General features: G+C 45.4%; 1 protein-coding gene across 1 annotated transcript in view; it reads left to right on the top strand.

The window, feature by feature from the left end:
• VAT1L (vesicle amine transport 1 like) overlaps positions 1-12,884 on the top strand; it is an 86,438-nt gene that overhangs the window by 29,481 nt on the left and 44,073 nt on the right. Inside the window, exons 5-6 of the mRNA XM_090063424.1 lie at positions 9,772-9,875; positions 11,221-11,276. Coding sequence (XP_089919550.1) covers positions 9,772-9,875; positions 11,221-11,276 — 160 coding nt within the window. The remainder of the gene's footprint in view (positions 1-9,771; positions 9,876-11,220; positions 11,277-12,884) is intronic.

Below are 12,884 nucleotides of genomic sequence, written 5' to 3'. Positions count from 1 at the left end.
CCTCACTATACTACAGTAAATGGAACAAAAACGACAGTAAGTTAGCACCTGTTTCATTCCAGGATAACCTGTACTAGTTTAGCTATGACTTACTGAGGGATACGAGTGGGCACATGAAAAAGTGGATCAGCTAACACATGCTCACAAATGGTAAGTGTTGTACTTCTCATTTCTTTAAATTGGTGAAGTTTTTTTTTCTATCCACAGCCTTGAACTGATATTTAGACTTGGACAGCTCTTTAGTAGATTTTCAGTTTACTGGAAATCTGGGGACATTTCCTGGAGTGAATGTCTGCCTAGATACTTATACTGCAAATAATGGACAATTGCCTACCACAATGTTGGATTTAATTGTGACTTCTTGAGAAGGGTGGGGGGAGGAAGGGAAGGGGCATGTTCAATGTTCATTTGCTGTAAGGTTAGGGTCATTCTGTAGCCTCCTAAACTGGTAGTTTAGGCTTCAGTTTTCATGCAGAGTCATGGAATTTTTTTCTGGTTTAGTCGGATTCTTGTTAGAGTCTAACGGATAAATTTGGCAGGACTTTAAAGTAAAATAAACAAACTGCTGTGGCCGCTTGTCAGCTGTCCTTGTAAAAACGAGTATTTATAGTTCTAGAATACAACATATATTTCTTGAATGCACCAATTAACTATTGTAGCAGAAATTTCCCAAAGGACCCATCCCCAGGTAGCGTGCCGTTCAGGGTTTTCATAAGGTAGGGTTTTTTTGGAAGAGAGGTTGCATCAGTGTACACAAAGGCTGTAGTTTTTGTGGTACCTTCAGTTGGGATCCTGGCAGACCTGATAACCTAAACAGATTTGGAAAGGAAAACATGGGTGCAGGAGGTAATGTTGGTGTAGCAGGAGTCTTACTTTCGGAGCCTCTCTGGGCGTGGGGCTCCGCCCTCCTGCAGTGGGCCAACCGCCTGCTTACTCTCGCCTGCCACGCCTTGATCTTACTTGTGATTGATAGATGATCTGAATCAGCAGGAGGCTGCCCGTTTATATAAGCCCCAATGACTGGGGCGCTGTCTGCGGCTCCTTTTCCTCCCCTACACCGCAGCCCACGCCTCGCGGATGTTGTTGGGATGACTTAACCTAGGCTGTGTTGCTAAGTCTCAACCCTTCTTTCATTCTCGGGGCTCCTTGCTGCCCCTCCTCACTCTTGGGCTCCTTACCGCCCCCTACCTTGGGGCTTCTTGCTGCCCCCTGTTCTGAGGCTCCTCGCTGCCCCCTTCAGCTCCGGGGTCTCTCGTTCTCCTGACTCGGGGCTCCTCACTGTCCCCTTTTTACTCTGGGGCTCCTTGCTGCCCCCTCGCTCGGGGCAGCCTAACTGGGCCAATGTGCCCCTACACAAAGCTGCACCCCCTTCGGTGCCAGGAGACCCCCGCTATTGTGGGGCTCCCCTGAGGCCTCCTCCAACCCCTTGTAGCCTCACCCGGTCCTCCAGTTAACCATAACTAAACAGAACCATAAGCCAATCGGCTGTAACTCAACAACAAGCCCACCGGCTATAACATACAATCCAGTCCCACCTGTCTCTCCTGCCAAGCCTCCCAGCCAGGGTTCTTTCTACCCTGCAACATGATGCAGCTACTCGATCGGTCGGTCTGCTCAACTCAGCTTGACTCCACTGCAGAGCTCCTGCTTCTCCAGCTGCCAGAAGGGAACTGCCCTCCTGGCCTTTCTGCTCTCAGTCGCAGGGCACCTGAGAGCTCTGTGACAGTTGGACAATTTGAGCATATGCTTTCTCACTTCTGAGGGCACCTATAAATGAGCGTGGAGGCTGCTCCAATGCACTGGATCCCAGCGTATTGGATCAGACTCTATTTAATTGAGTCTGCTGAAGTGTGGCTGTTGCCTCGCTCCAGCACCCTCCTGCGTCTCGTGTATCAGCATCCCTGCACTTGAAAATGTCAGTGGAAGCACTTTATCTAAAGCTCATCCAACGAGCTCTAGTTCAAGTGCCCCTGCCACCATTGTTAAGTGTGTGGATGCTGATACACAAGACATGGGAGGATGCTCTCGAAGCTGCTCTAATTAAAGTGCCGCAGTCCGCCACTCCCTGAGCATGTGTAAAAGTGCCCTGAGTTATTACAACCCCTGCTTGGCGTTGGACTTGGAAAGGAGACCTAAGTTCAGCTATTCATAGGTTCATAGGAAAATAAGGCTGGAGGGAACCTCACAAGGTCATCTACTCCAGGGCAGGCGGGTGTTGGAAGAGTGTTGAGCATTGTCGGCTGAAGATCTTCAGTTCTCATCTAAAAAAGCAGGTGAATTATTCTACTGTGTTGGCACAAGTGGTTTCTGCATTTTCAGTTGGATACAAGCTATCCCTCACTTTCATCTTAAACAGGTGAGTTCTTAAACCACACCTGTCAGTCATCTCAGAGGTGACAGCACTTTCTTGTGCTGGGATACTGTTCCCCAAGTGCCCATTAGCACCCATTAAAGCCAATGACTTTCTAATTCAGGGGCAGGCAATTATTTGGGCTCATGGGCCACATAGGCAGATCTGGGGAGCTGGTGCAGATCGGTCAGCACCCCCCCGCCCCACCTTTCTAGGCAGCCCAGGCAGCAGTGGTGGGTCCTTCTGGCTGCCACCACCACTTGCCTGGACCCCAACCCACCCTGCACCTGCTCTGGACTCAGCCCAGCGGAACGGACCAGGTCCAGACTGGCTGGAGCCCACATGCATGGCCCCCACCCTGGCCCATCCGTGCCTGCTCTGGACTGCCTGGCCATGCTGAGCAGCGGCAGTAGCCAGGCAGAAGCTGCTGCTGGGCCCAGGGAAAAAGTGCTGTCTTTCCCCACTGCTGGGCCCTTCTCGTTGCAGCTGCCTGCAGCCCACACCCAGGCTGCCCTTCCACTCCTCTCCACTGCTGCCTCTGGGCCATCCAGCAGGGCATTGCTGGCAGCACACATGAGCCACAGGGCAGTCCAGGTGAAGGCTTCGGGCAGCTGCAACAAGAAGGGCCTGGCAGCAGCAAAGGGGAGGGGCAGCTACTTCCCAGCCGCCACCGCTGCTGCTGCCACTCAGCGTGGGCAGGGGGTTCAGAGCAGGCACAGGGTGGGCTGGGTCAGGGTCGTGCATGCAGGTTCCAGCTGGTCTGCTCTGCTGGGCCAAGTCTGGAGTGGGCTGGGGTCAGGGCTGTGTGCACAGGTCCCTGCCAGCACCACAGGGCTGGGGCCAGCAGCAGCCAGATGGAGCTGCCACTACCTGGGCTGCCTGGAAAGGCAGTCCAGCTGCGGAGTTGTCCCAGCCCCGCTGTGTGCCCAGAGGATGGCAGGACATGCCACGGACCAGACAGCGCCTGGGTCAGGCAGGACTAAGGGACCCACCGTAGACCAGGCAAAATCTCTCACCCGCGGGCCATATTTTGCCCACCCCATCTAATTTCAGTGACAACCATTTCAGGCCCATAACAAAAGCCTTGTGTTTCAATTGCAAGAAAATGTCGCTGTATGTGGAGATGCACTGTAACAGGAGAAGCGTTGTCTGGCAAAAGAGATCCCTGCTGCTTCCCCAACCCAGGAGTGATGCCTGGGGCTTGTTTCATTCTGTTAGCAGGTATTGGAGGAGGAACCTGCAGATACCTGAGACTTTCCACTGCTTCTGGGCAGTATCTGCTGTTGACCCATCAACCTTCCAGTTTCTGCAGCAAGCTTAGGAGCCTGCCACCCCTTACCTAAATAGAGTTGTCTTAATAACATGGGAAACTAGGCCTAACCTTGACATGAGATACTTTTCTTTTGTGCCACCAGAGGAGAATAATGGTTATGGAATGCTCCACTCTGCTCTGGTAGGTGATGATGGCTGGAAACCCAAGAAATGACTATAGCGAGACTCAGCTATGGAAGAATGAAGCTTTACTCTTTGGCGTATCATGCACAGAAGCAGTTGGGGATATTCAGTTTACTTTTCTTATGAGTAGGTTTTTCTCTATAATCAGTCCAGAGGGTAGGTGGATAATCATGTGCGAGAGAGTGATTTGACAACCGTTTGCATTGAAGCAAACAACTTCATACTCATACATTTTAACTTTTTGTTGTTTGCCACAACTAAAACCATTCACCACCTTGCTGTTTATCAGGTGGCAAGTATGGTAGGTGAGCCTGAGAATAGCATTTTTACACCATAAGAAATACCAGTATTCGGAGGAGTTAGTTTTGGTTTTTTGCAGGGGGAGTAGTTTCAAAGCAGAATTCAAAAACCTTTGATGTTTCCAGGAACTGTATTTTTTTCTCTTGTGTGGCGTGGGGGAACAGCAGAAAATTTAGGCCATATATAATAGTCCGATGTGCTGTAGCTCTACTTCAAAGACATTTTGTGTCGGTATCAATGACGTGAATGATACGTACAATAAAGTCACTGTTGAATGTCTTGATTACATTCTGAAAGGGCAAATTAGTCATCATGCGTTTTCAAAATGAAAGCTCTACACACAGCCTATATGCAGAAAAAATTGTTAGCCCACACAAATCATCAGTGCCTGTGTGTTATACTATTAAGGAAACCAGTTAAATGTTTATGACTACACTGTTTCCTGTGGAACTGAGAGTGCTGTCCTGCTTTTTTCTGAAGAAAATTAAAGGTGTATTATAGGCCATACTGCTTTGCCTCTCCTTTGACTCTTTTCTAATTGCAATTAGACATTTGCGGAAGGTATGGTCAGCACAAACTAATCGTAGCTCTTGGGGATTAGATTCCGTTGACTGCACCTTATGCCTTTTATAGTTTCAAGGTAGTAATTATCCAATAACAACTGGACCAGTGATTTGCATAATTGCTTAATTAAGGAGCATGATTCAAGAATTTATGAGTGATGGGGTTATTTACTTGTAGAATATCAGGATCTAGTATTATTTGTGATGAGAAGTTCAAAATCATGACTGAGGAATCTTAGAGAAATTAGCAGTTTCCTTGAGCTCCAGATACCAAGCTTACAACTAGAATTATTTTATTGAAATCATAGTAACTTTTTCAGTCCTCTACTGCACTAATTCTGGTCAAATCCTAGCCTTGGATTCACATGGATGGCGCTGTCGATTTCTGTTTAAGCTCGACTCTTTTAAAGGTGCCTATTAGAGCTGAAATCCAGATTTGAGTCGTATCCAAACAATGACCGATTAAAAGCAGACTTTCGGAGGAGAATTTGATCCACGATTATTCCTCCACCCCTGCTGCCCCTTACTTTGCCTGGACAAATGCTGAAGCAGCACATCAAGAACAAAGAGTAGCAAAAGTATCTTCCCTTGTTGTACAAAGTATAATCACACCAAGATGAAAAATATGCACCATTCAAGTCCATGAAAAAGATACCCAACAAGTATCAATTGCTTTTTGATGAGGATGAGGTCAGAAGTTAGGTTTCACTACAGTGATTCTTCTACCAAATGGATAGTCCTCTCTGAAACTTGATTTCTGTGGCTAATATGTCTAGGCTAGTCACTGTGGATTGACTCATAGATGCTAGGGTTGGAAGGGACCTCAGCATATCATCGAGTCCAACCCCCTGCGTAGGCAGGAAATAGTGTTGGGGTCAGATGACCCTGACCAGATGCATGATAAAGTGCAGTTAGCTTTGCTGATGATTTTGTCATGCTTGATGACCCATGTTCATTTTGGAGTCCACTATGACTCTGAGATCCCTTTCCGCTTCTGTGCTGCTGAGAGGGTCACTTCCCAGCCAGTAGGTGTGCCGGATATTTTTGCTCCCTAGGTGCAGCACTCTGCACTTGTCCTTGTTGTACTGCATCCTGTTGTGTGCCGCCCACTTTTCTAACCTGTTCAGGTCTGCCTGCAATCATTCCCTACCCTCCAGAGTGTGCACTTCACCCCACAATTTAGTATCGTCTACTAACTTGGAGAGAGTACACTTCACACCTGCCTCCAAGTCACTGATGAAGATATTGAAGAGTACAGGTCCAAGGACTGAACCCTGTGGGACCCCACTACCCACATCCTTCCAGGTCAATACCGACCTGTCTACTACCACTCTCTGGGTGCGACCCCCCCCCCAAGCCAATTTGCCACCCACCAGACCCATGTAAACCTCTGTCACAGCCTCTTAATTTATGAGAATGGGATGAGATGGCGTATCAAAGGCCTTGCTAAAGTCCAAGAAAACAACATCCACCTCTACTCCTGTGTCTCTGAGCATTTTGTGACCCTGTCATAAAATGAAACCAGATTGGTCAGGCATGATCTACCTGCTACAAATCCATGCTGGTTTCCCTACTGCATTATTTTTCCCACTGGACTCCCACAGATATGATCCTTCATAGTCTTTTCAAAGACCGTTCCAAAGATGGAGGTGAGACTGACCAGCCTATAATTACTCGGATCCTGCTTCCTCCTCTTCTTGGAAATAGGGACCACATTGGCCCTTTTCCAGTCCTCCAGGACGTGACCCAAGTGCCACGTGCGCTTAAACAGTCGTGCCAGTGGTTCTACTATGACACCGTCCAATTCCTTCAGTATTCCCAGATGCTGCTCATCTGGGCCTGCTGACTTGAACACATCCAGTCCATCCGAGTGACTCTGCACCAAGTCAGTGTCGACAGTTGGTGGGCTGGTGTCCCTCTGATACCCCTTGGGAGACTTATCTTGAGCCCTGTTCAGGAACACCGAGGTAAAAAACTCATTGAATAGCTCAGCCTTGTCTTGCCTCTCTGTCACTGATTGCTCCTCCTTGTTCAGTAAATTGGGCCATGTTTAAAAAACCATGCCTAGTTGGGTACGGACATCATGGAGGGAAGGGTATAATGTTAAAGCACTGTTTTAATATGCAGCCTAAATCTTTATCTAGGTTAGAATGTAGAGTTATTTTCTGACTACCCAAGTCACTAGAACTGTTAAGCCCATGTTTTAAAGACAAATTGAAAACTCAAATATTTAAAGTGAATATAGGAAAGTTCAGAACTCTTAAGCTGTTGTCTCTATGGGGCTTGCTACATGCTAGTGAGGGACCACAGTATTGTGGGTTTAACTAGCAAGGGCTTGATTTGTCCTGTATGTGAGAATGCAGTAAGAGCCCCAAAATCCATAATTATTCCCCTTTTCGTTTTTGAATCTGTTTTGGACAGTTGGGCTTACCCTCTTGCTAATCAGACAAGAGATTACCTTCCCAACCTTTGGAATGCCCCCCAAAATGCTGGAGCCCAAATGAGCCAATGTCACCTGCACGATGTTTATGTTCCCTCAAACACTACTGAGCACAGTATATCTGGGAGCATGAGGGCCTCTCTGCTGCCTTTGAAGTTGCACAACAAGGCAAAGCTGTATTGCCGTGGTGGCCAAACCACAGCTCGCAAGCCGTATGTGGCTCACCAGCACTTTTCCCAGGACTGCCAGCTCAGGCACCGGGCTGCCAGGGTGGGAGCTTCAGCTGCGCCCCTTACCCCAGGGCGCACTCTCCATGGGAAAAGCTGGAGCAGCTCAACGCTGCGGCAGCAGAGAGGGTTGGGGGTGGTCACCTCCGGTCTGGGTCCTTGGCATCCCCCACACCCTGCTGCACTCTAGCTCTTGAACTTCTGTGGAGGAACAGATTTGGCTCCCAGGGTGGGCAACCCCGACCACCCCTGCTGTATTGCTCCCTGCATGGACTCCCCAGTGTTTGGGCATAAAAAGGAGGAATATGCCAGCCTACAAATGGATACCCAGGTAATCCATGGAGGAATTTCTGCAGGATCTGAAACAGAATCAAGAGCACCTTCAAGACGGCAATGTCTCCAGCCACAGAAGAAATCCACACATGGAACAATCCTTTTTTCCACACATCAGTAGGGTACAGTTTGGCCCAAGTTGAAGGTGCTGTCTGAAACAAAGATTTGTATTACTGGTGTCTACGTATCTGTTAAGATTCTCAGAACACACCTGCCAGAGTAAGGGCCTTCTTGCCATTATCAAGAGGCAAAAACACGTGTTTAGGATGGGGGGGCTACAAATCCAGTCCTCTCCTCAGAATTTGCATGGGAATAAACTGAAGTGCATTATGTAGAATTGCATCCTTCTCTGAAAAAATGCATGCTTAACGCCGCTACTAATGATGTAAGCAATGATAAATTTTATTGTGAATAGGGTCAGTACTACAGATACTGAAGTAGCATCTTTTTTGGGGTAGATTCATCTCTAGCACTGGTATAATGTTGATGACCTTAGCAGAATCACTCCTGATGTGCAATAGTGCAAGTAGAGAATTAAGCCTGTTGACTTCTATAATTTATAGAGGTTTAGTCCTTCTGTGCACCTGTACACGTGCCCAGCACCTGCTCCAATGCATTCTGATTGGAACGGGTCAGAGCAGACTCAATATAATCTTACCGACATGCTCCAGCAGCCTCGACATCACGTGTATTCAGCATACCTATGCTTCAAAACAGTGGTGGAGAGGCACTTTTAACTAAAGCTCATCAAACGAGCTTTAGTTTAATTGCCCCCACTGCCATTTTGAAGCTCAGGGATGCTGAGTACCTAAGACACTGGGGGTGCTTTAATTAGATCAGCTCCTGAGAGCTGCTTGAATTAAAGCGCCCCTCATCCCTACCCCAAAGCACGTGTACCAAGCAGTCACACAGCACTTCTGCTGGATGGCTGATAAAGTATATGCATGACACCCAATGCTGTTGTTACAATCAGTTGTCCAAATAAATAAAATCTCCATGATCCATTGTTATGCAAATTGGGGAGGCCTGCAAGCTCTTTTGATTTAGCTTCATGTCCTCTTTATTTTTAAATGTTCATCCTGCCTGTAAAATTGCAATAACCATAAATAATAATTTTATCTTTCCCAACCACCTGTATAGTCTCAGCTAGAAATTTAACAGCATGTCACTTCACCTTCTTACATTCTGCAACTTTCCTTCAACTGGTCTGGTTACCACATCATTGCTTAGGCAGAAATGTTACCGGGTGATAAAATAGACATATTGTACCAGTCAGATCTCAATTAAGCCAAACTTGTTTTTTCCCCATAGCATGCTGTAATAACTAATGCTGGGCATTCCTCAGTAGCCCTATTTATACTTCATTTTTGATAGGAAATAAATAGAATTTTTATTGCTTTTTACTCCTATTTCACAAATCTGCTTCCTTCTTTTTCCATATCTGCCATGACTCTTTTTTTTTTTTTGAAGATTGAAAATACCTTAAACCAAAAAACAAAACTTTTAGAAGTCACTAAATCTTCCTGCACAGAACTGCTAACATAAGAGGAAACAGCTATTATTATTATATAACATGGAAAAGAGTGTACTTATGATGTTTACTGAATACTTTTCACCTAATTACTTATGTCACCTTAGTGTGATGTGGTAGTTTTAGAACCAAATTGACATCTTGACTTGCTTTGCCTTATACATTTCTGTGCAAGTAGCTCCATGCCTTTCAACAGGTTTAATTGTTTGGTAAGCTACTAGTTACCACAGCATGACTGAGTATGGCAGGATCAATAATACCTTTGGCCAGGTTAGTCAAAAGTGGCATAATTCTTTTCAGTGCAGCAGCATTTTTGTTGTACAAGCGGAGACGCCTTATTTTCAGACTCTGAATGCTCAACTCTCTCTGAAAATAAGGCCCAATTAAAAATGTCTTGGGTTGGGATACTTATGGATGAAGCTCTCAAAATTGTCAGTCCCTCTTGAAAATCCTAGCCTTAGAGTCCTCCTTAACATGCCAAACACCATTTGCTGCAATGTAGACAGTGTGCAAGTTGAGACGATGCTTTGAGTCCTGTTGAAATGCAACGTTTTTTTTTCCTGTGTCTTCAGAATCTCATCAGAAGGAGTTGATATTGTTCTGGATTGTCTGTGCGGAGAAAATACTGGAAAGGGCCTCAGCCTCCTCAAACCACTGGGGACTTACATTTTATATGGTGAGTGACCATCATAAAAAGGCTAGAGCTAGGATCCAAATATACAGATTTTGCCATCTGTCTCAGGAAGCATGAAAACACCATTTAAAAACATCTAGGCTACCAAGATCTTCCTAGGAAACATGAAGAGTAGATGTGGCTGTTGCATTACAGTTTTTCAGTTCCATTATTTCCTCCAAAAGAGTTCTGTGGAGGTGAATTCTTCATAAGCAGAGTTATTAGGAGAAATAATAGGTGCTGCCAAGTAACTTCCCCCCTCCCCTCCAGTGTATCCAAAAGTGGAACTTCTGTTCTATAGCTCTGATTAGTTTTGCTCATTTGGCCACAGGGAAGAAACGAACTTGAAGCAAATTCTTTCAGCTGTAGAAAATAAGCAATTTGGCAGAGGTCACTGTAGTTTGAATGAAATTGGAGAAGGGAGGCCATGTCTCAGAACGGACCTAGTTTTGGTGCGACACCAGGGTAATCGGGAATGCAAGCTAAATCTCGCTCTCAAACTCTAGAGCCCCAGCATGCACCACTGGTTATGTTACACAGTTATTAATAAAAATCTCTGCTGCAAATCTGCCTGCTTACCATGTCATTTATTGATAGCAAAATGCATAGCATCCTCACTTCTGTGGGAGAAAAGCTAAAGAGATTTGGGCTCTGCAGACTGAGTGTGTGTCTACACTTGAGTGCAACACGTAAGCAGTCATATGCTCGTAGTTGCTGTCACACAGGTGGCAACAGCAATGACAACATGGCAGAACAGGCTTCCAGATATGCTGTACACACTTTCCTAGATTACATACTGCATCTGTTAGCCTAGGCTGAAGTTCATGCCATCGTGTCTTCACTGTTGCCTTCCCCCGGTAGCTTTTTCAGGCTGCAGTGGCACCTCCGATTACAATGTAGATATGCCTGGAGAGAAGAGAGGATGTCATCTGTAATGATTAAAGCAGCTCAAGGATAAGAGCAGAGAGAATTTTAATGAGGGGAGAAAAAGGAGAGTATTATTTAAGAGACTTGTTAACAAAATGCCTAGTAGCATGTAGCCTGCTTGTTTCTGATTGAATGGATCATTTCTAAGATCACAAAAACAAATGAAAGCTTATATGTCGTTTGATGAGAGTGAACCTTTCTTTTGCTCCAGAAACATGTAGGCTTCCATCGCCTGGGCTGCTTAGCTGTTCCCATGATAAAAGAACATGCATGCATTAAACCTTTCAACAACTGGAAAAAAATCTCCTTAGCTCTTATTTCCCCCCCCACTCCCTCCAGTCTAAAGATAAACATGACTGTTAAATGGCTATTTTTGGCATGTATTAAGAGGTGTCCACACGTATGTGCTCTTCTGTTGCAGGTTCATCCAACATGGTGACTGGGGAAACAAAAAGCTTCTTCAGCTTTGCAAAATCAGTAAGTAGAGAACTGCTGTGGTGTTGAATCACTGTACTTTAGATACCCCCATTCTTGAAACCCATTTGTTGCATCTATTTCATCTCTGCCGGCCCCTTAAATTATTTATCGTCTCCAACATATTGCCTCACAAGTTGGGTCAGATGAAGAGTGGCATGAACAGGCTAAGGTGGTGTGACATGTTTTCTTTTCTTTTGATTAGATAGCTAGACAGGAACCTGTTTGGTATACCTATTTGGGTTGCCAGTAATTTCTGTAAAGAAACAGAAGACTAAAGTAAAATTGTAAAACAACACTTTATTTACTCAGGGTGCATGTCAGACCCAGGGGATACTTACCACCCCAGGGGCTCTTTCTTTCTCTGTAGATACTGTCGATATAACGTAGTCAATTCAGTGACATGCTTGACCCTCAGATCTCAGCTGAAGTCCAGTTACGTTCAGGTTTAAGATTCCATGTAGAAAGGTATGCTATAAGGGACATCCAGGAAATGGTGCCGCAGTACATTTTTCATTGATGTTATGAACATGCTAAAAGCTGAAATTATTCCTCAGCCTGTCAAAAATAATGAGCAAATTGGTTCAGAGAATTTGCAGACAAGAAAAAAGCCAAATCTGTCAAATAATTTTTTTGCACAGAATAGTTCAACCAGCTGTAAAAGTGGCTCTTTCTGGGAGAGAAACAAAGAGCAAAGGTACTGATTAAAGACCCACCATACAATCTATCTGCTAAGAGCTCATTAGCACCTAAAGCAACACTGTTTTCCTCAGAAAAAATAACTTCAAAAGTGCCTATGCAGCTAAAATCAAGACAAATAAAGGCCCCCAAAGAGACACCTTCAGATAGCCTCCCACTTTGCTTTTGTCTTGTGTATTGAGCGCTAAAATATATGAAGACCCTTGTAACTGGAGGCAATCTTTGAGCTGAAACAACAATCTGAATAAAAAGATTTAGCATAAATCCCAATGAAGATTAAAGCCTGATTTTTTTTTTTTCTTCCTCCATGTGCGATTACACAGAAAAAGAGATTTTTGACACTGAAATTTTCTTTTGTCAAATAATGGGGGCCAAATTTGTGGGAAACCCAAAACCATCATATCTAGTGTGCTTTTTCCATGATTTCCATGCCATTACCTTGCTTTGGGTTCAAAAAATGCAAATGTTACTAGGGACTACTCAATCCTGTGGATGTAGGTAACTCAAGGGTTTGGATACCACATGGTTTAAAGCAGTGGGAACTGGCCTTCCTAGCTTGCATGCCACAAATTAGGCCTCCAATCCTCTTCCCCTGCCTGTTACACTGCTCTGCTTTCTTCTCCTTGCTCTGTGCTACCTGCCTGTTCTGCTTTCTGCCCCTTGCCCTTTTTCCACTGTGCTGCTTGTCCCATCCCTGTTCTGCCACGTGCCACACAGGCTGCCCATGCCACTTATGGCACTTATGTTGTAAGTTTGGCCACCCCTGTTTTTTATCAGGCGGTGCAGCTATGCCCTGGTGAAAATACTAGTCTGATCTTACACTGGTTTTCTCCAGCACCTAACATAGGACTTTGCAGAAGGCAACAATGTCATTGGTTTGCTAGTTCCTCTATCTGAAGCTAAGAGAGTCCA

The sequence above is a fragment of the Crocodylus siamensis genome, chromosome 9 (assembly GCF_052110815.1).
Source record: "Crocodylus siamensis isolate JL-2025a chromosome 9, ASM5211081v1, whole genome shotgun sequence".
Lineage (NCBI taxonomy): Eukaryota > Metazoa > Chordata > Crocodylia > Crocodylidae > Crocodylus > Crocodylus siamensis.
Note: the sequence above shows the minus strand (reverse complement) of the source record. Positions and strands in the feature narration are given on the sequence as shown.